The 24,059-nt window shown below is 34.9% G+C and overlaps 1 protein-coding gene across 1 annotated transcript in view; it reads right to left on the bottom strand.

Moving 5' to 3' along the window:
- Positions 1 to 24,059, bottom strand: part of BBS9 (Bardet-Biedl syndrome 9) — a 295,956-nt gene that overhangs the window by 231,767 nt on the left and 40,130 nt on the right. Inside the window, exons 11-15 of the mRNA XM_074540268.1 lie at positions 9,195 to 9,376; positions 5,903 to 5,979; positions 3,720 to 3,773; positions 1,773 to 1,875; positions 707 to 811 (exon numbers count right to left, since the gene is read on the bottom strand). Coding sequence (XP_074396369.1) covers positions 707 to 811; positions 1,773 to 1,875; positions 3,720 to 3,773; positions 5,903 to 5,979; positions 9,195 to 9,376 — 521 coding nt within the window. The remainder of the gene's footprint in view (positions 1 to 706; positions 812 to 1,772; positions 1,876 to 3,719; positions 3,774 to 5,902; positions 5,980 to 9,194; positions 9,377 to 24,059) is intronic.

Genomic DNA, 24,059 nt, shown 5'->3' with positions numbered 1-24,059 from the left:
TGACCACAACAGGGGAGGAGGTGCAGGAGCAAAGCCAAGCAGCAAGAAATGAAGAATTGACAGCTTAAACTGGTTTATGCAGCATTTAACATGGAAGCTCTGCCTAAATACAACTTCTCAGTAGCCTGACACATTCACAAGGCTGAGTGTAGAACACTAAGCTAATAAACCATCAGTTATGGATAGCAGAATAAATTTACATATTCTATCACTAGGACACTGTAACATCATAAAATAATGAGTTGGTTTCTATTTCTTGGGCTTAGTTTATTATTTGGAATGAGTATGTTCATCTGTTAAAAAGGAAGTGAGGAATAATCACTCCCAATGCTTATTCAGATCTCATTCTCTGTGGGGAGGCATTATCGTCACATTTGTTGGCAGACCAGAAGGGTGAATAGTCATAAAGATGTGATCAACTTCTCACTCCAAGAGGTGGAACAGAACAGAAACAAGTTGATAGGACATGGTGAGAAAGCTGGTACAGCTGTTTCCCAAGCAATAAACTTCTGATTTTACCTCTGTAAGACCAATTACACAAATTGATCCAATATAAAATATTAACTAAAACTGAAGACTAGCTAAATGTTATTTATTTAATTACTACTGCCTTTAGTATATTTCAAAATAAGATTTATAAGAAACACATAGGGGAAAAAGCCTCAAAAAAAAAAGGCACAACACTTTCAAGTCTCCAGTGGCTTACCTGTTGGTATATTATATGAAACCATACAAGTTCCTTCTAGTTCTGGTGGAGAACAATTCTCCTTCAAAAAGACAGACAGGACCACAGTTTCAGATGAATCTGGTTCTAAAAACAACACAAAATTAAATCAATTAATAGGAGCATCCAAATGAAAACAGCTTATTTCCTAGCAATTTGGGAATTATTTTACTAAATTATGGTCATTTCTCTATTAGTTCACCTTTATCAAATCATTGTACAAATCATTGTACTGCCTTTTTTTTTAATCCTTAATTTGTAAAGGCAAAATAGGGCCTTCAAGAATCTTGAAGCATAACCTATAAAACAATTCAGCACACTGAACATGGCAAATATAAAAGAAATTAGATTCACATTGTAATTTTGGTATTTTACAAAAACATTTGCTCCTATCACTTGTTGAGAAAATATAAGAACTGCCCCTTCAAATGAGAGTAGCAGTCAGTAAAGCCCTGTTTCAACAGGGACTATTACTTCCCATTTCAGAGCAGAAATGGCCTGCAGTTCCAACTGAAGCAGCAGGCACACTTGTCTGACCTTCAGCTTCTCACATAGTCTTAAAGGTAACCCCATCTGCAATCTAACCAACAAGAGTGTGGAAAATTAGGATCCTGAAAAAGCTGATTCTACTTTGGGAACAGATGGTAGACAGTTCCCCAGTTGACAAACTTACTGCCCCTGTTTGTAGATCAAGACTGGCATTACTACACAGACAGAAATGTCAGCCAAACAAAATAACCCAGGACTACAGAAGTACTACAGAATAATCGGGGGTTTTTTGCCTCTAACATGAAGCTGCCACTCTGTCTCTCTTCACCTGTCACACATCACATCACAACCACGGAAACAACTCCACTCTTCCCCACTTCATCTTCCTCCCCCAAGCAGTGTCTAGAAGCTGTGGAGTGCAGCCAAGGCAAACTTGTAATTGCTTCAACCACCGTATATCTGCAACAATGCACTCACTGGAGGCTGGGCAATACCTTTTCAAACCTCAGAAAAAGTAACAGAATAATACAACAGCTGTGATGGCACTGCCATAATTTACCGAAGTCATCGAAGACAAACTGGTCACAGGTCACAGCTAACGGAGCTTGCACACACACGGCCAGGCATGGCTTCTGTGCTTTCACTCTGCTCTGGATCGTTATCTAGATCAAGGGACGTACAGAAGTACTTAAAGGAAGCAGCTAATTAATCTCTACAGCAGAAAAAAAAATCCATAACCAATAGAAAGATACAAAAGTCTGCAAAGACCAATTCAGCAACAACATTTAAGGACTTAAAATTTCAACTTCAAAACAAGTATTTTCATTTTACAATTCTTATTTACTCACAGTCAATAATGATGCACAACTTTCAAGATCACATAAACCTGAGGAGATTTCTCATGTTCTTTGTCATTTTAAACCAAGACAAACTAAAGCTAAAGTATTATTTGAGGGCTTAGCATCCTGCAAGTGTCAAGAGCATTCCTTATAATGCAAACAAATATAAAACTTTGCATTTGTTAGGTGATGATAGTGAAAAAAAATCCAAGGAGAATAAAATCAAAGATAAACAAAGAAATTACTTTCTTTAACTGCAAGCAGAAATGCAGTTGAATAACTTCAAGTTTTGGGGGTTTTTTTACTGCAAACAAAATAAGAAAATCCATATACAGGATATTCAGCACAACAACTCCAGATAATGAAAGCTCAGCTAAACATAGAGTGGCCCTCATTTCTTCTATTGTGCACAGCTATTCCACTGCAAAACCAATGAATATCAAAACAGTGTCCCTAACTCATATGTAAAATGAAAGTATAGTGGTGACTGAGATCTGAATGTGGTCTGCATAGACAGAGACCATATTTCTAATATTGCCTATTTTGCATTGCTGGTCTACCAAGGAGTTCACTACAGCCAGGTTAAATCAATTTAGAATATTATTACTTATTATTACTTATAAAATTACTCAAGTGTTAGGAAACTATTTTTACTAACTTAATTAACATCAACATTGATTTAGGTTTAACAATACACCAGTTATCACAGTAAAAAGATTCTAGAAAAATTTGAATTCATAGTAACTCCTACATTTACTATTTTTGTTTCACAAAAAGGTACAAGATGTATGAACAAGAAAAGAGAATGGGGAATTAACTATGTCTTCTCATTAAAAAAGCTTATGAAATATATAAATGAATCACTCATTTGAACTTCTTTGAGCAGACTTATCACTGACTTTATCAGAATAGTGGTTTTATCCTGTATCACTTTTAGCACTGAAAAATGCAGAGAAAGATGTTGGACCAAATACAAGTAAACCACACTAGTCTGAGGGGATCTGGAACAAAGAGTTCAGTTACTCTAGACAGAAAGAGAACTTGCAAGGTCCTCAAAAATTAAAATCCATTAATATTCTTAGAAGATCATCCTAAAGTCAAAAGTAAAAATCATGATCCTTTTTAGGTAATACTGAGGAAAAACTACACTTGCACGCATATGCATGTGCACACATACACACATTTTCTTTATAATCAGTTATAGGCACCAGCTCTCATGAAGAACTGCAATTTTCTAATTAGATTTTCCTACATTTTTTTAATTGCTAAAGCTATGAAAGTGTTTTTACAAAAGAAGTCTATTTTTGTTTATTGACAACCAAACAGGCAGCTGAAGATTATAAACTTACCATTTGAGTAACCAAACATTTATTGTTATTGGAAAAAAAGTCTCATGAGTTCCAAAACTACTTCATTCTATCCAAGTAGTGTTTCTGTGATGGCTTACTGATAAGCCTATCAAAATTAAAACTGCAGTCACTTTCTGACTGTAGCAGAAGGCTTGCTAGAATGACACCATATCATACTGAGAAGAAAAAAAATTAACTATGTATTGTATTTCAAACTTCTCTCATTTTCATGTTCTAAGTGAAATACATAGAAAGTAACAGGTTTGTTATGATTTGCCACCACTATTCAAATGCTATTGTTTGAGTTAGGCACAGTACCTTTACTGTGAGTGATGGCACTGCCCCTGCTTTTACCTCACTGTCAATGGCCTGCTGTGGAGAAAAAGATAAAAATAGATGAAATTCAATGTTCCACATGAACAAGCAAGCACAATAAAAGCAATATTACTTTCCTACCATCAACTTGGTAAACACAGAATTAACATGAAAGGACTTATTATTCCTATGACAGATTAAAATACACAAAACACATTTCTGAGTTCCTTCTGAAAATGTGAAGTCTCTGTTTGAAATTCCCTGCAAAAAGGATAGCAAAAGTCATGAATGTAGTATATATAAGAAACTAATACACTCTGATGTATATATGAATATTTGAAGCTGTTTTGATTGGCACACTACTTTTCACTGTATATTTATTCAAATTCTGAAAATACTTTTTGCTATTCAGTAGGAAAAGGTGACTTCCAATCTGCCAATATATTATATACACAACATAGCATCTACTATAGAATCATCACACACTATCTATAATCAGAAATATACCTGGAATTTCAAAAGAAAATTCTAGCAGGCACTTCAATACTCCTGCTAATTTCTATTTCAATAGGCAATTCCATCTACTTCAACATTTATCTTGACCTTGTGGTCTATTTTAATCTTATTTTATTTTGAAACAGGTCAGTCACTACAGTTGAACCAAATGCTCCCCATTTTAACTATTATAAAGAAACACTTCTCTCACTTCTGATATAATACCAAATTACTGATATGAACTTATACTTTCTCATTATAAAACAGTAAATTAAAAACAGTAAAATAAGGGCCACTTCTGCAAACTTCATAAGAAGTCAGAAAGCTGGTAGGCTCTCTGGGTTCCAGAAGTAGGACTTTTATTTGTACATTGGGCACATTTCTCAGCTAAAAAAGGACAGACACTCTCATACAGGCTTGTCGCGCTCTCTGGTGACCAGTGGTTGATTCTGAAACAATAGCAGGGATATAAAGATATGGAATCTTACCATATTCAACTTTCAGAAATTACCTGGATTTCCCGGATCAGAGGCCACACACAGGAGGTAGCATTAAATAACAGAATGGTCCTACCCTTGCTTATCTAGACAATTTTAATACTCTATATCCTCTTTGCTTTTATCACACAGATTGCAATTTCAATCTTTTCACAAGTACAGAAGTAGCATCGGAAATCCTGTCGCTCCCAATGTAACTGCAGAAGCCCTAAAATTGTTCCTACTTTTGCTTATTGATCCTTCCCCACAAAGTATCTTATCAGATTTTTCCTTCCTAGGCAGCTACTGAAAGGACCCACAGAAAAGCTGACCACACAGGAAACTAAGATATATGGGCAGATAAAGATTCAAAGCTGTGGTTTGATTGATAGACTGAGTTTACTCACATATGAAACAGACCAGTTGCATCTGGAAGGCTGAGCAAATAAGCACAGCAGCATTAGAGCATTCTGTGTACCTAATAGTTCCAAGGGTTGTGAGCAGATTATTGCAGCTAGCCCAGACTGTGTCACACTGCCCTTTTTTCCTTTTTTCCACAGCCAAGTGCTAGGACACTAGCACACATTATAAAGAGGTCCATTTATCAAAGAAAAATATCCTTATGTATTTTTTAAACAGTAAGTAGCTGTGAAAAATCAGTTTTGCCAAAACTAGTGGCCAGAAATGGATAATTAAAGATGTTATAGTGCAACAAGTATTTTGTATGTACGTTATGGAGAAGCTCTCCCAAATCCCACTTTGACTAATTTTTGTAAACTACATATGTATACTACATGAATAAAGTAATTAGGCTGCAACACCAAAGAATATTGAATGATAGCTTGTTGAAGAAAGATTAGAATGCAGCTTGAGTGGTTTGAGTATTCTGTCTTTGAAAGATCCAAGGGTGACATTTTCTTTCCCCCAACATTTACCACTGCTCACGACTACAAAATTATCCCAGACCCTAAATTCTTGCTCACTTATGTTTGCTCAGCCAAGAATCTAAAGTTCTCCAGATAGAATATAAATAAATAATTTTAAATTCTAGTTTAAATCTTTAATAAAAGTGGGTGCTAATTGATGGAAAATTGTGGGCCATGAAGCTCAGTCACACAAATGTAAATAGCAATCACTATGCACGATCAGTCATTATTTACTTATATGAAATCAATGGGGTTTTTGGAGTAATTTCCTTTTTATGCAGGTACGTACAGATTCTTCATCCAAATCAGGTGAAACTTCTGCTGTGACAGTTACATCTCTCTGTTTTTCAGATTCAGGCAAAATATCTTAAAGAAAAAAGCAAATCAGTTCTCCTTTAAGAAACATTCAGCTACATTCCTAAAAACAATACTATTTCAACAGCATCAAGTCTGAAAGTTAGACCTCTACACCTAGTACTGTAAAGAAAAAATAGCAATTTTGGAAACATCAAAAAAAGCGTCACAATTTCATTAGATTTCAACAAACAACCTAAACCTGGATCTTATTCTGGGTTTCTGATTTAAGTATGAAAAAGGATTTAGATACATTCTATAACAAGATTTTACACCTAATATCCATGATCTTTAGAGACTGTATTTTTAAGGTATTGTTAAACTTTCATCCTCACATGCATATGCCAATATACAATGAATAACTACCTCCAAAATAACTCCACACATCTCATGGCACTTTCATATAAATAATTTTATAGTGAATATGTTAAACAAAGAAAGATTCTGTGACTAACAGTCTAATCTTCAGCAAATTCCTCTGCATTAGGAGGTATATCAAAGTTTTATGTATAGACTATTTCATGTGGCTTAACTAAAATAAGTCACCAGATTATTTCTAGGACTATCAACATACAAGGCAAAAGAATGCTACAAACTCACTAAAATCCATAATACAAAACCTTATGCCAATTTACACATGCAAAAAAAATTATACAAATTAAATCCTTAAAAATCTTGAGGAATTGCATAACCTCTTGAGAGTCCAGAAGTACAGCCCTAAGATATTTGCACTTTTCTGAAACATGTTTCTATTTTTTAACATACTAAATGTATTGGAAAATTAAAAATCTGAACAGGAAATATATAGTTCCTAAAGTAACGAGTAAAGAGTTGATGTAAAGGGGCGATTAACATATTAATTGAATAACTGAGAGCATGAGCACATTCAGAAAGCTGCTACAATTTTATTACACACACAGTCCTGAAAATGACCTAGAAGTAGTAGTACATTATGTCTTCCTAACAAGAGGGTCAAGGGAAAAGATTTTGATGAAGACAGAAAATAAGTATTCATTTTCTTGTGCTCAGAGAGAAATGCGTCCTTTAACTACAAGAGAGAAAAGCAAAACCTAAACACATTTCTCCAATACCACCTAGAAAAGAAGTTTAGGACTGTTTTATACTGCCACAATTGCAAAGAACTGGTCCTGCCAATTACACATAGCTCAGCATGGTCCATTCTTTTTCTATCCCTTCTCAACCATTTCTCTTCTGGTTGCTTCTTCAAGCTAACAATGTTGCAACCTCTGTCATACAGTTATTCTTCTATTAGAAGTATAACAGAGATTACAATCAAAGTTTACATGTAAGTATCAGCTTTTTGTTACTATTAAACTGAGCCAAAACACTTTTAATCACTTATGTCATCCAGACTGATGCAAGTAACATTAGATTTAAGTTAGTATAACAGTTAAGATTTTTAAATATTTCATCAGTTTATGTAAATCCTTATTCTTCTAAATATATAAAACAGCTTAAGTTCAACAATTTAATGGTCAGCACCGGACAGAAATACAAGACATTTATGGAAATAACTACCCTAAGTTTTTGTAATACAATGACCTAATTCTAAATACCTTCCGCGTTTCAAAGTCAAAATGAAACAAAGAAAAATTATTTCCATATAAGGGCAAATATTCTCAAAACAACACAAGCTCTGACTGCACAAGCATGAATTCAAAAGACAAGAAATTCAACGGGTCATTTTGAAGACTGTGCTCAGGAGTAAATTAACGGTAACCAAGGCTCATGCTGAAGTTTAAAGAAAAAAAAGCAAAATTAAACAAAGCCAACACACCCAAAATTGACAAGTATTCTTCACAAGTAAAATGTTTTGTTATATAAGAATGTTCTCATACACTCAGTTTTACATCCAGTTATAGAAAGCCAAACATCATTAGGACATCTCTCCACAACAAAAGAGCATCCATAAAAACCCATCTGAAAACACCACTTTAATCAGATTAGACAAATTGAAGAAGAAAAGGAATTTAAGAAAGAGAATGGTGAAAAAATCAAAAATATTCATAGTAAATTTATCATTCATGACAGTTATTACAAAATTTTAAAAGGACAGCTACAGTTCCTTTCTCTCTCCTTAGAATTTCCAGACAACATGTTGAAATAAACAAGCTGAAGTTGATTCACTTCAAATTTGTTGATTTGTTCTTTCAGCCATGCTTTTCCTTCCTTTGGTTACGATAGACAGACAAAATTGTCAAATACCCATAAGGATGGACTGTGGTAAAAATCAGTGGAATTTATTCACATCTGTATGCTTAAATAACACATTACTGGATTCAGAAAATTAAAATCCTGATATAAGTCTACCATGATAATAGATGAAGTTACATGTAATTACAAAACAAAGAAATCTTTGTTACAGAATCAAACTCATGCTTGAAGATAAATAATTTTTATTTTCTAGGAATTTCATCTGTAAGATTTTTGGGTTTTTTTTCACCTAGAAAACTATGTCTATTTCTTTAATTCATTTTAATAATGTGCTATCTATCAGAAGGAAAAAAAATTAATTTGATCTTTCTATTTGTTGAAGATTTATACACAGCTTCCTGTAAAATCACATGCTTCCAATTCCCTGCACAAACCAGGCGGTTCAAAAACCCAGTTATGAAAACTTAAACTCTGAGGGATCTCTGTAGAAATTATGTGCCCTTACTTGAATAAAATCAATGCCAGTTATTAGCAATGTATATAAATTCCAGAATTTATTATCATCAGATATGTCATTCTGTTCTACAAGTATGCTTCTCAATAGTCAAACTAACAGAAAAGTTGCTTTTAAAAAAGTCATTTTTTGTTCATTTCATAACTTAAAAAGTCATTTGTATTAATAAACAGAATTTGGCAAGATCTTTATTCTCTCTGAAACCTAACTACATCAGATTGCTGAAATTCTTCAAGTTTTCTTGCTTTTGGGTAGTCCTTGCACCATCAATTTTTATTCTGAACCATTGCACTAGTGAGAATTATCTGCAACCTGATGTAAATAACTTTAACCTTCCTACACCATCATGAAAATAAAAAGAAAAAATCCTTTATCCGAGGGCTTTACTGTCTAGGATTTATTTTTTTAATCTTAAATACTAAATTTTCTACAGAAATGTAACAATGGGTAAAGACTGAAACTAAAATATTTTAAAATGCTAAAAGAAAAGTCAGGTGAATAAAGGTGTGTAAAAATATAGAAAAAGAAAGAAGTATACCTTGTGTTTTTGTGGCCTCCCTGATGATTTTCTGAAGCTCTTTCATTTCAGCATTCATTTCTTCATAGTTTATTTCCCTAGAATCAACCTTAGGAGCCTGGAAGATTGAAGGATCAGTTCCAAGGTATGAACATTGAAGATGTCCGTCATCACTCAGAGTGACTATAACACCCTTCAAGTCTCTGCAAAAGAAAAAAAAAAATAAAGCTTACTAAGAAATTGGGAAGAATCACAGAAGCAATAACATTAATAATAATATTTATTCCTTAATTAAGATATCTTCATTAATATTACTACCACTCAATGCAATCATACCTACGAATGGATTTGTTTTAGATGACAAAAGGGCCCTCAGAACCTGTGAATCTGTACAATCAGGAGAGGTAATGGAAAGGATCAGAACAAACAAGCTGAATACACTGGACAGTTGTAACCTATTTATTCATCTAAGTCTTTTGAAGTTGCAATATTTAGATTACTATGCAGGAAAAGGAATCTGGGGGAGGGGAAAAGAAATGGAAAAGAGGGGTTAGAAGAAATCATGAACAGATGGAAGATGCTCACAAAGAAGACAGCTTTAGGGCTTTGATGGTATTAATAGTTCCCCTAACCAATTCTTTGGCTGCTATTGCAGCTACTGTGCTGGCCTCAGACCCAGGCTGGCTCTTCCCTGCAGTATCCATCTAAAAGGAAACCACACAGAACCAGAGCATTCCCCTTACACTCCTCTGAATCAATACCAGTGAGTGTTTTATTAGCTACACTATAGTCTCTTTTCTCTCAAGGGAAAAGTACCTCATTGCTCCTACAAAAATCTCACTCGTTTTGCTTATCTAATTTTACAACACAACTGCAAGGCTCAGGAAAGTATTTAACAAACTATGAGACAATAGGGACTGCTGCCAGCATTTTGCTTAATTTGAAGCTTATTCCTAACAGAAGAGAAACTGAACAGTAAAAACCAGCACAGAAGTTAACAGCAAATGCTAGAAGCATATACTTTCACTTTATTTTTTTAAATGCCTACTTTTATTTAAATTAAAAGCCCGTACTCGCTTTCATAATCACGACATTACACATTCATGCCAGTAATTTGCTCTTACTCCATCCTTAGAATACCTTATAGCAGATACTGCCTTTGCATCAAACATGACTGCCATAAAAAGCAAAGAAAGATCAAATCTAATTCTTAGATATAAAAGTCTTTTGGACAAGAAGGCCTAATTCACTATCACATGAATCAAACCCTTGCAAAATACTGAATTTATGTAAGCATTCAAGCTATAATTCATATAGAATTAACAAAAATTCTTTTCACTTACACACACTGATACCTTTAAAGGCCTCCTCTAGCACAATGAAAAGGCAGGTAGCTATGTAAAAGAAATAGAATCCTCTCTGGTTTCCTACACGGTCTTGTAGCATGGCTCCAGAACACACATATAGAAAACCTCAATCCAAAATTTTCCATGGTAATAGTAATTACAAAAGCCAACAGATGTCACAGATTAATTTTGACCACTGATGGTCCACTTGTACTGTTCAAAAATGTCTTTTTGTTGCACACTAAGGCCACAATCCCAATGGTGGTTCTACAGCTGCAATCAAATAATCTGTAAAAACTATGCTGTAACTGAGATAATCTGAACTCTCTATAGTTATAACTGCACACAGGAATGAAGACCCTACTGGGCACTATACAAAAAAGTAATTGCTGTACAAAAGTTTAAGCTTTCTCTTTCTACAGAAAGCAATTGTTACTCAGTGAAAGAAATAAATCTCTTTGTTGAGTTATGAATGTATGGAAACTGCTTGTGAGGGGTTTTTGGACAACAGGTACCTCCAGTCAGTCCTTCACTGAGGCTGGAACATGCAAATCTGAACTGCCTTCTGGAATAGAACACAGATAAAAGGGCTCAAACACAATGTTCATCTTATCTACCATATAAACTCGTCTTAAACAGAAACAGTCTTCTTTTTTGGGACTACTGCTTACTGCTACAGAAAAGCTTCCATCTACCACTGCAACTTTTAACATGCAAATTTTCAGCACACCCTACCAAAAAGTTAACAGGAATCTGTCTTTGTGAGCACCATAAGGCTAGAGATGCCAAGACTCACACAACAAATACTTGAAGGAAAGTAAGTGGAAGACTTAACAATAATTTTCAACTTACATATCCAGTACCTATGGTAGCAGCCATGCTGTGAATGCCATGATCTTTTTGTGACCTGTCAGCTTGGGGTATCCTAAAGGGATTTTCTGACAAACTGTAAACTATCAGCAGGAACTGGAACTAAGCATGAGTCCTGGTTTCTCTCTCTTCTTGAATATTTGTTGTTGATTTGTTGTTGTTTTTTTGCTTAGTATTGGGTCTGTTGTTTTAATTACATGCAGAACTGCCCATCCTAATTTTCTTATGTCCTAAAAGCTTTGTACAACACAAACACAAATTCTGTGCTTACAGAATTCTGGATGTCACACGAAACAAATACATTGGGACAAACCTGAGTTCCCTAATATGAGAAATGCTAGGAGACAGGCTATTATGAATACTTGCACCACAACACCATCTTAGCAAGCATGCAAATAACACTCAACGTACAGGGTTTTGTCAGCATCTGCCAAATGTTTGCAGGGAGCTTTGCCATATTGGTCAGGGGTGCAGCAAAGTCTTTAAAACTGGGGCATTGTTGAGGCAGTGCATGCTACCAAGTGTACTGCACCACCCTTTGCTATCAAATTATAGCAAATACTGACTTTTTAAAGGGGTGGGGGGCAAAACAAGAGAAACAGCACCAGGAGCTTTTTCTACAACTGGATAAAGAAAACTTCTGAAAACAAGACAGTTTCTAGAATTGTCAAGCAATGGCTTTGGATGATGTTTTTCTGAAATTTATGCACCTGGTTTTTTTCCCAATTTTTTTCCCTAAAGTATATATCTGTTAATCTAATAAGGAATGATCCATGAAATCTGAATGTAAATCAAAAGGGCATGAAGAAATATCGCTACAAAGTCAGCAATAAATCTTTGGTGATATACTACTAAGGTATAATACATTCAAAAGTAGTTTGCAAATACCGCCCTTCCTATACACAATTAAGCTGGCAGTTATCTGCAGCTAATCAGTCTATCAAATGAGATCCATTTAAATTAATGAGGTGATTTACCTATGTAAATTATGCTTCACTTAACTTCTGAGTCAGCATTACAGAACACACATTCAGCAGCTCCACGTTAGAATGAACTCATTTCAACCAGCTTTTCTGGTAGTCACAACACCCTTGAAGTCTACACTATCTCAGAGACAAAAGCATTAGTTTAAGAAAGCAGCATTATAAATTACAATTTTCCTTTGCTTCAGTTAGTGTTCTGCTGGGTCCCAAGAAGATTGTTCAACATGAAACATACCTAAGTATAAAAAAGCCTTTCTCAGTAATCTTTCCTTGTTAAAAGCGGTCTATGAATTTGCACATCAATAGAAACAATAAGAAAAATATGGGTAAGCAGTTCTAATATATTTTTATAATACATTCATTTCTCTGTTGGAATGTTTGTCAGCCAGTCAAAATTGCATTATTTTTTCAATCTTTTTTTAACAGTGGTTAAGGACAGCAGGGGGAGGGGAAGCGTATTTAACAGTTTTATAGAACTTTCCCCACAGCTACTGCTCTCACACAATATCCTTGCAAATACCATTACTTCATTTGGCACATTTTGCATACAATCTGGAATTTCTAGTACTTGTTAAATTTCTTTTATTGTAAGCCATTCTTTTTTTTACTATGTATCACACAATAGTCAGAGTAATAGTAAATCTAAGGGGACATTTTAACAGTGAGGAACTCAAAGTATAAAACAAATTATTCTGATATCTAAAATAACTTTACAGTACAAACCAGCTCCTACACACATATGGTAATAATTTGAAAAACTATCTTTTATTGGATTCTGGGTAATAATAACGGCATATGCTTTTTGTAGGTCTTCTCTTACTAAACAAATTGCTCATAACATAGTTCTTGAAGAAATCAAAATGCTTTGCATGTTTGCAGTTATATAATACTAAACTGATCACTCAAACAATTGTTTTGTTGAATCAGTAGTTCTGTTTTACTTGAATGACACATGCTAAGCTTTGGACAACTCTTAGGACAAGGTCTGCTTATTGACACCATTTGCAGCTTTAATTATTTATAATAGCTCATAAAATTTCTACTTCAGTTTCAGAAGTGGTCTTAATTGCTATTACTCAAACCAACCATTTTAGAAAACAAGATTCTCTGCAATACTACTTTCTGCTCCTCATTGACAATGTATTATTTAAAAACTACTAAACTAGGAAACTAATTCCTGGAATTGTGCTCAAGCATTTTGAATCAATTTCTATCCTCATTTTATCACCCTTTGAGGTAATTATAGGCAAGAACATACCTCAATAGCACTTTCTAGTTTAGTACTTTTGAAAACCTAAATTATTCTAAGTTCACTACCATTTCAGTATCATTTTAAGGTATAACTACATGAAGTATCTGATAAAACACTGAAGGAAGATCAGACTAGGAGTAACTAACTAGTACAATTTTCTAACACGAACTAAAGGGAATAAAAGTAAAAAGCCTATCTAACTCATATTAAACACACATTCCAAAATCTCAAGTATCCCCACAGCTGAATATTCAAAGTACATCCAGTGTGACTCAATGCAAGCGACTACTGATACCTAACTGTCGTGCACATCTCTAGAGCACTCTCAGGCTTCTTTAAAATGCTTTCCTCAGTAAAAAATCTTGGTTCAACTTGCATTAGAAGTAATACTCATATGTGTAAGCCTTCCCCATGCTGCTATTACACATGAAAACAGACAATCTAATTACTATGAAGAATTAAAATTTTTGAAGCTATTTATATTATATATTTAGCATGCTTTGCACACTCTGCAGAGGGCACACAAATAAATAATGTAAACATGGTGCTCAAATATAATTATTTAACAATATGTAATTATATGAAATACTATAAAGGAGCTGCTTTACAGAAAAGCATCCTTCATCTTTCCCATTTGTTTGTTACCTTAGGATGGCTGAACTTAACAGTATACCAAATAGTAATCTGCTTTAAAAAATTATAAAATGCATGCAAGAAGAAGAGGGAAATGAAAAATTATTTCATCTTGAAAAGCAATGGAAAAGCAGTTAAAAAGTATAAGTAATGACTAGAACAACATGTTAACATTTATCCCCTTATAAATACTGAAATACAGAGGGCCAGAACTGAGTAAAACCTGAATGTGACCATTTTAAATGACTGAAGAATTCGTCACCTTTCAGGTCCTATATGGGTACTTTTGGTCCCTACTTGTGAGTGAGGACATCTCCACAAGCAGCTTTACATGGTGCTACTACACAGCAAAACAACAAAGCAGCCAGCACCAGGACAAACTTTCACCAGGCTTTAGCTTTTGTAGCTCTCCTTGTGTAGTTTTCCCTTTGAAAAAGACTCTGCCTAAAATGCCATCCAGCAACCAAATAAAAAGGAGTATTTTCCATCAAACAAAACACAAAAGAATAAAAGAAAAAAAAAAGAAAAGGAAGAAAAGGAAATTGACTGTTTTTACTTTTACTGCCAAGTTAAAAGCAAGCACTACTCCCAGGAGTTTGGGTCGGGGGTCCTTTCTGCCAGAGCGCTGCTGCCACCTGCGGGGCAGCAGAGCTTTCACGCAGGCGAGCCCTGAGCGCTACCACGCCACGTTGTGTAGAAGCAGGTACAGGGTTTTTACCAGGGTCACCATAACAGCTTAACAGTTATTTCCTAGGCACAAGACAATCTTACCAGACCAATATTTATCAGTAAATGCCCTGGGACACACATCCCTGCATGAGACAACCTTCTGGTCCCTCCAGGCAGGGAACACACACACCACAGATGAGCTAATACAGGCAGACTAGGCATGAAATTTAAGCCCATGCTACAAGCTGCATACAAAATGGAAAATTTTATCTGAAAGATTACCAACTTTGTTTGTTGTTGTTTTAAATATAAAATTAAAACTATTTCAGAAGTAACAAAAGTTTTACTTAAAATTACAGCAGATAGCCATCCAAAATGCAGCTTTAAAGTAAAATTAGTATTTCTCACCAATAATAATAATAAAAACATAATATTCAGAGTGATGACACAGGCCTCCTGATGACACAGAAATACATATTTTTGCTTTAAACAAAAAATATAAAGAGCAATGAAGTATAATGTATTCAAGGAAAAATTCATATTTACACATTGCATTTCTCAGTATCACAGTTCCATATGTAAGACACTTAGTGGCATTAGCAGAATTGAAAATGAACGTGAGGGCTGACAAGCAAATTGGATTACTCTAGTAAGAGTGCAGCCTATATGTCAGAGCTCTAAATAACAAGAAACAAGAGAAATTGCATCGTGAATCTCTGTGACACTACCAGCATAAGCAACAAGACAAAAAATTAAGACCAGCTGTGACACATTTAAAACATCTCCATGCTTCATTCTCTCTTAGAGTGTATTTCTGCATTTGCACTTTCTTCATGTGAAACCTACAATCTGTTTCAAGCCCAAGCTCCCTCACAGGTAGACAGGTATGTAACAGCTTTCAAAGGCTCTACTAACAGCTATGCCATTGTGAATTTATGATATGGACAGCCTCAACATTTATCCTTCCTCTAAGCCTTCTCTTCTCCCACTTTCAGGCAGTGGTTAGAGTTCATATTGCTACAGTCAAGCTGGAGAGGCCCCTGGTATCTCTGCTTCCAAAACAAAAGAGAGTCAAGGAGATTCACTGATAAAATCTACACTCTAGTTAAGTTTATTATTTTAGATAAAATAGATTCCTAATCGTTGGCTTCCTGTAAGAATACTGGGAGGTACACAAGGAAAATTAGACCATGCACAGATTATAAAGAGGTGAACAACAATAACCATAATGTGTCTTTAAAACAGATTTATTCTGAAAGCTTGAAGAATTACATAACTTTTAAAACACTCAAATTAGTTTACATCTCTTTCTTTTCACAGTTGCCTGCAAGTTTCAACATTCACCAGCATTTCAGTAATGAAAAAGTGTGTACACTTTCTATTATTAGTTTTAACAATATTTATAATTGTATCCTCACCCTGTCTGGTAAAGAACAAAACTGTTTTTTCAAAGCATCTCTAGCACTTTGCACTGCTTGCTGCCTCTCAGTTCCACAGCTTGACATAAATGTCCCATGTGCTCCTCCTTGCACAAAAAAGTCTTTCAGGTTATTAGCATAATAATCAAGACATTCAAAATCAACAGACTGAAACTTTTCATAAAACTGTTTTTCAAACAAGAAATCCAGCACCTTCATGGGTAGAGTGTCAGAATACATCCATAAATTCCAACCCACTGCTCAATAACCAACTCCAAGACTGAGAGTTCAGAACCTGATACAAGTCCACTCTGTCACGACAACTGGCACACACAAATAGTGGGCTAAGCAAAAACAACTCCATGATATTTGTTTAAACACAAGGATATTATTTAAAATACTAGAGGGAAGTTACTTACCTTCTTGTTCTTGAGAATTTCCACTTTTAAAGTTTTCTCTAGAACCATGAAGGTAGCAATAGTTTTAGTGTTAATCTAAAGTTGAAACCCTTACAAAATCATATGAGTGTAAAAAGTAGGTTTTTTTGAAAAAGCAAATAATTGACATGCAATAAAATTAGGAGAACTGGGCATGTGCTTAGCATCATAGAGTAAACACCATTTGAAGCTGGCTTACTAGAAAATCACAGTATATGCTGGACATAGTATGTGGCACATCTGTGTCACGTTCAGAATAAGAATCATACTAAAGCAAAAGAAATACAATCACATTCATATTTTGTGGCTAGGATACACATATTAAATTTATCTCTTCAAAAGACCTTTGAAAAGGGTCTTATTTTCTATTGCCATCTCTCAAAAATCTAGTGTCAGATCAGCAATGAGAAAAACAGATGTAATCTTTTTTTTCCCTTAAAAATATTTCTTTAAAATGCAATTATGTTTAAGTAGAAAGATTCTAGAAATCTCTGCATTTAATTTCTCAGATCAGGCAACATTCTTACAGAACACTCAAATAAAAATTTATATATATCCATGTATAAAACTGAACAGTTCATACTGTACGTCATAACTGGCATTGCCTCTATTACAGTACTGCTACACAGAAAGGGAAAATCTTTCAACAAACTATAAAGTTTGATTCCTGCAGTTTTCTTTCCATAAAACTGTGTAATAAGTGCTAAGTTTTGCTGGGTTTATATGTAAGTTTTGCCATTTTTATACAGTGATCCTTTAACAGTTGTGGTAGCTGTGGTGATGTCAGTTATAATAAGGAATAACAGATGGGCTGGATTGAAGAACAAAGTATTTTCAAGCACCTGGATAGGTGCTTGAAAAATTCAATGAGGGGAGTTTTATTTTGACCCCACCCAGTATTACCATATATGTGGTTGCACTTTCACACCTTATAGACTTAATTCAACTACAATATTTCTCCATGTTTTTTCCAGTTAAATTAAATTCCTGTAATTCCTCTTGCCCTTCTACTGTTTGGAGAGCCCAGCTACATAAAGTATATCCATCCAACCACCCAACAGACTACAGTTCTGTGCCAGAAAAAAGTTTTAATTTCAAGTTCATATTTGGACCAGGCCAATACTTTCTCACTAACAAACTGATTGCAGATTTTTATAATTTTTTTTTTAAATATTGGAAGCTAAAATTTCATAAAAGCACATTTTCAACCAATGACTATACACCAGAATTGTGAACTCCAATTTTTGATTCACCTAACTTATTTAAATTAAACTCATCATTCTGTTGGGTTACATATGAGTTCAAATCTGGCAATTAACCCTAAGTCAAAACAAAGAATTTAAACCCTTGTTTAGGTTCTCTTCTTTAAGGAGACAGGTTGCTGAATTAGAGACTTTTTATATAATTTTATTCAGATAAAGTGCCATGAAGTTGCAAGCAAGTTAACTATGTCAGGCTCAAGCTATTACTCATACACACAAGTCTTGTTCTATGAAGCCAGTGAACAACACCCTACAGGGACTTTAAACCTCATTAGACCAGTAAGTATACAAATCACACATTTCTTACCAACCATTCTAATACTATGAAATATTAATAAATCAGAAAAACCCAAGAGAGCATTGTATTAAATATTTTTCAAAAAGGAAAAAAAATTATTCTCTCCGTTCACTGCATTAACTGTAAAACTCTTTATTGTTTGGTGTTGTGGGAAAGATAGGTTTAGTTTTAAATGCAATAAACACAATATCTCTTTTAGCAGAGTGCTCCCCTTCAAAATGCAAACTCATGGGCAACCCTGAAGTGCAGCATCACATGTCCATTGGCCTATGCTTCAAATGTGTTGGAGGTGGTGTAGGGACAATCTCTCTCTCAGTCACCAAAAATCCTCAGACTTGCAATCAAGCTGCAGACTGATGGGGAGAGACAGAGTATTGTAACACACAGTAAGGTACTAGGTCATGAAACCCACCCAAGCCTTCCTCACATATTCCTTCAAGCCCAGGGTTAAAGCACTTGGAATTTTTCTGCAGGCACTCATCATTTTAGTGAATGATTTTTAGTAGAGTTGGAGTAAAATGATAACTCAGTACACATCAAGAAACTATTGCTTTAGTAAATTAGAAGTCACTGTCTTTAAAACTAACTTGTATGTTAAAATATTGTAAAATACTCTTTTGCAATGCACCTTTGTAACACAAGTGGGGATATCCTGAGAGAAAGTCCAGTAGTCGTGGCTATCAGCACCACGTGGGACAGTTCAATATTCAAACACTTATTAACATGATTACATAGAAAATTAAGTTTCAGTCCCTTCATTACTCCAAGTCTCTGCTTCTTTATTATTTATGCAAGGGGAGAGACTCATACAAGAACAACATCACAAATTCTAGATGTAATGATTCACTTTATTTTGTCTTATAAGTAGTAAGAAAATTGGACACTACTATAGCAACTTAAATCAGTAATTTTTCAGTGATTCAGTAAGCTGCAGTATCTCCTGAATCTCAGCCTACACAATGCAACATCAAAGTTATAAATTTTAGCCTCTAATGCAGCAAAATCAAATACAGAACAGCACATGTCAAAAAATTAACACCAATAGCCTATGGGTAGCTGGTTTTAAGAGATGGCTGATAATTATATTACTATCTGACACAGTCATAATGGGCTCATGGTTCATGTACCAATGTTAGGAGTTCAGGCATGACCCCGACAGTGACCACACTTGGAGAAGCAGTACTGGCAATTTGCAGACAGAAATGACTTCTTGATTGCAAACTGTGCAAAACAGAATCAGAGGTGATTCTGTGAGACCCTATGATATATTTAGGTGATCACTGTTCCAGATAAACCATGGCAGACTTGAAGTTCATAAAGAGCTGAAGTGTGGATAAAGCTTGCTAAGTAACCCCGCTTGTCATCTTGACCATATAAAGTCTACTCTATTTCCTGACTTTTCAACAGTTACATTTGTTTAAAAAAGAAAATCTATTTTTTCCCCATCTCAAATAATGAAAATCTATTTACTAGCTTAACTCAAGCTAAAAGGTTGAGTGCTGGAAATCTAATATTTTAAGAAACTCAGAAATTCTAATTCTTTGGAGGTAATAAATTACTTTGGCATAAAAAAAACCTTTCCAGACTTCTTTGTATTTCCACTTCAGGAAACACACTGTTCCACTACCAAGTAAATGATATTTATTTGTCAAATAAACGAAAGGGAAAGCAAATATTCTTGCTGCTTTCATCAACTTGTCCATACCTGTCAACTCCAGGTAATAAACGCAACTTCACATTTTACAAGGCACATGCATCATTATGTGGTTTATCCTTTTCAAGAATCTTTCTTCCATGAAGAACAGTCTCGCTCACAGATATAGAGGTAGATAAAAATGATCACAAAATAAAATTGGTTACTGTATTCTAATTCCCAGATGTAGCTCCTAAAAACAAGAGGCACAACATATGCAGAGCATCCAACTACCTACAGACAAGTACTAGAGAATCACAGACCATGCTGAGTTGGAAGGGACCCACAAGGATCACTGAGTCCAGCTCCTGGCCCTGCCCAGGACAACAGTGCGCACACCTGACTCTATATAAAACCCACAGGTTTTGAAATAATGGGTCACAAATGTGGGAAATTAAATCACAATTTGCCATATTCAGAACAGGTGACATCCCAAACACAAACTCACAAATCTGTGCCTCACTACAGTGGCTCTAAATTTTTTCTTTTGGGTATTACTAACCAAATTCTAATGTGGCTGAAGGGGAAAATATCCTTCAATCAACCATTACATTTGACGATAAACCAAAGTACTAAAAGTACTAAGAGTCCCCAGCAGAATAGAGAAGGAAGAAATATCTTTCCCACAACACACCCCCTAAACTCTGAGGTTGGCTTCCTGTTTGAACTGTGCCTGCTGGTAAATTCCACATGAAATCAACATTTTTTTGCCATATGTATACCACCAGACTTACTTTCTCAGTGGACAGTCAAAAGCACAAATAACCAAAATTAGACACATCATGAAACACTGATTTGAAGAAAAGAGGTATTTGAGCAAGTTTGCAGTCCATTACATTTTAAAAGAAAAAAGTCAAGCTACCTTTTGGCATTCACCAGCTTATCAGATATAACTTGAAGACTGTATACAAACAAAATCAAGAAATAAAGTGGAGAGTAGTGAACTTTAAAAATATTCAGATGGGAAAAAAAGAAAAAATTAGTCCCCAATTTAAAGGCTTCATGCTTTCCTATGGCAAAACAAATGTTCATAACTTGGTAGTAATCAAAACAGAAACCCCCTTCCCGAGACTACATCCAGACTCTAAATAAGTGTATATATAATTCTCTATCTATGTGTTTAAATTCAACTCACACTGGCATTTCAGATGTTTGTGACAGAAATATCCCAGAGCCTGGCAACATGAGTTATTTTGCCTCAGACCAAATGCACCTTAACATAATGTTCTAGTTTCAGGCCAACAAGAACAGAGTAATTAATACTCAGTGCAATCAATCAGCCATTAAAAGATGCACTCTGTGAAACAGCACTGCCAAGTGTCAAATAAATAGAAAAATAATTGCCTAGGTATTATAATCTACTCCAAGGACCTTTTATGGTCAAGCACATGGAGACAGAATAATTCAGATAGAGAAAACAAATACGACTTGTGAAAAAAAGTGAGAAGAGAAAGAGACAGAGAAAGAGAAATCTTAACACATCTCAAGAAGCATCAATCAGTGAGAAAATTGTAACATTTACAATCTGTAAGCATAAGAGATACTGCTTATGAAATTTCCTTTGCAAAGGAGATGCAGAGGTACAAAGTAGGTCTTAGAGAAGAGGTCTCTCATGAAACAGAAAAATGGAAACTCAAGTGCAGGAAAAAATGAAATTAACTTTAAAGTCAATTCTATGAAGATAATAATTATGATGAATACCAAGCAAATACTGCTGCTTACAACTGCTATTTCAACACTGAAATTCTGAGCAGAGTAGGAATTCTTATCATTCCTTCGTGCAGCTTTCCTAGATTTCAGCTGTTTTAGCTGCAGCATATGGACAGTTTCACTTCAAATCACTCTAGAAAGGTTTGGGAGGGGCTGTTTGTGGATTTGGTGGGGGGATGTTTGGGGGTTTTTAGTCAACTCAGGTAGAACCATTTTCTTCTTCTAAACCATTTTCTTCAAGAGTTTCAGCTTCAGTGAGAATGTGTTTGCACAGCCACAACTTGAAGGATAACAACCCAGGGCACACAAAAATATAACTGCTCAAGCAGGCTTATCCATGGGAAAATAAATTTGTGCTGAGACAGAGACCTAAGCAGTTCAAATTAATTGAAATTGTCAGTGTAAGTGGTTACACTTCTGAAGCAATCCAGTCAGTGAGAAATATGTAGAAGTCCCCTTGACATTAAAAATATGTTAGAAACAGTAACTAATACATATTGCAGAAGCTGAACGTAAACTTCCAACAAAATAAGGGACAAACTTCTATAACAATTACGAGAACTGAACTTCCAGTTTAGTGACTAGTCACAGAGATATTCAGGAAAAACCCAGAATAAGATGAGCACTCAAAATTTTGCCTGCAGTTCAAGTTTCTGATCACAAGATTTTGAAGCAAATTTTCAACATCATGACAGAGAGCACTGAGGTTTTAACAGAAGGCAAAAACTGTAATTTAACAGCTTAAAAACACATAACTTTTAGAGTGCAGAAACACCCAAAATATTCTAAGTAACCGCTTCTCCTTGATTCTATTTTTTTCCATGTTTCTGAGAATGTGATGGAAATCAAGCAGTTTGTACTGGAATTTAATCTCAAATGTTGTAGTATATTATTATCTTTTTCTACATACTGATATTGCAATAGAGAAATGCTGTATTACACATTATTTTAAGAGGAAAAATCAATTCATAAATAATAAGGAAGGGCATACACTGGAATCACAATGCTTTTGTGAGGCAATCATTACTCCTGCCCCAAGGGATTTACATAAAATAGCTTCTAATAGTGTTTTTTTTTTTATCCAGCAAGCTAGAGTCACACATTAGAACTAACAGACATTATGCCAAGGGGAAAATACAAATGAACATGTATGAACTGTAGAGACAACTGTTCCAGAGTGCTCCACTTACTTTGTAAGTACTATTGCAATAAAAGTGAAGAAAGTAATTAATTGGCATACATTGTATTTAAGGCACTTCAGTCTTTCAGCAGTGTAGGATTAACAACTTTATGCCTATTAAAGTCCTTAATATTATTTATGTTACAGTAGTGCTGTGCTCAGAGGCCCCAACTAAGACTGAGGTCTCTCTTGAGTACAAGAAAATCATTATCACATTGACTCACAAAGAATTCCCTTTCAAAATAGTAAAAAATCCCACGAAAACAAACACATATGCCCTGTTTAAGCCCAATTACTATCTCTATAGGCTTTACTACAGTTTTTGCTGTTTAGCTCTTTTTTTTTTTTTAATGCCAGAAGGAAATACAAGCTTAATGCATATTTTCCAATAGACAGGTAAAAGCATGGCTCAGAAACACACAGCCCTGGACCTCCTTCAATGCCTTTCAGGCCAGTGGGGGCAGGCACACAGATGTTCCTGTAGAAAGAGGTTTGCATCACTGCATTGCTGCTTCTCTACCTGCTAAAGAACACAACCCCAAGTCAAACCCTGGCATTTGTAGGTCTGTGGGAATTCTAACTAGCAAATTGAGCTAGGACAGATTTTAGGCTCTCAAATTTCTCCCTAATATCAAACTGCTGAGTGTTGAAGTTCACAGGGAACAGCCAGAAGCTGCAGAAACATTTTAGACACATTATTGAAACAGATGGTTCAATATAATGGGTTCCCAAACAAGTAATTGTATATACAAATGTTAGTGCAATCTGCTACTGTAAATGTCAGTGGTTTTTTTCAATTTTTTATAATTCAAATATTTTTTCCATACTTCAAAAGCTGTACTGTTGTATCCTGTAAAATTAACTCCTGGGTTTTACTAAGTGGCCCATTGAGACTGTTCATTATTTTTCAGTTGTTAAGACCTGTTTGTTGGATGAAAGCCAGCCCAACTCTCTCCTAAAAAAATAAATTATGAATAATTTTTTAAAAAACTTTGTATCTATTAGTAACAAACAAGACACAAACATTCCTCAGATTACTCTGCACAACTCAGCAAAGCCAGTTAGTCAGATGTTCTATTTCCATTTGTTTGGAGGTAAAATGCTTGACTTATGATCAAATGTTTAGCAATCCAGT

The sequence above is a fragment of the Zonotrichia albicollis genome, chromosome 1 (assembly GCF_047830755.1).
Source record: "Zonotrichia albicollis isolate bZonAlb1 chromosome 1, bZonAlb1.hap1, whole genome shotgun sequence".
Lineage (NCBI taxonomy): Eukaryota > Metazoa > Chordata > Aves > Passeriformes > Passerellidae > Zonotrichia > Zonotrichia albicollis.
The sequence above is the reverse complement of the archived record's forward strand: the minus strand, read 5'-3'. Positions and strand labels throughout refer to the sequence as shown.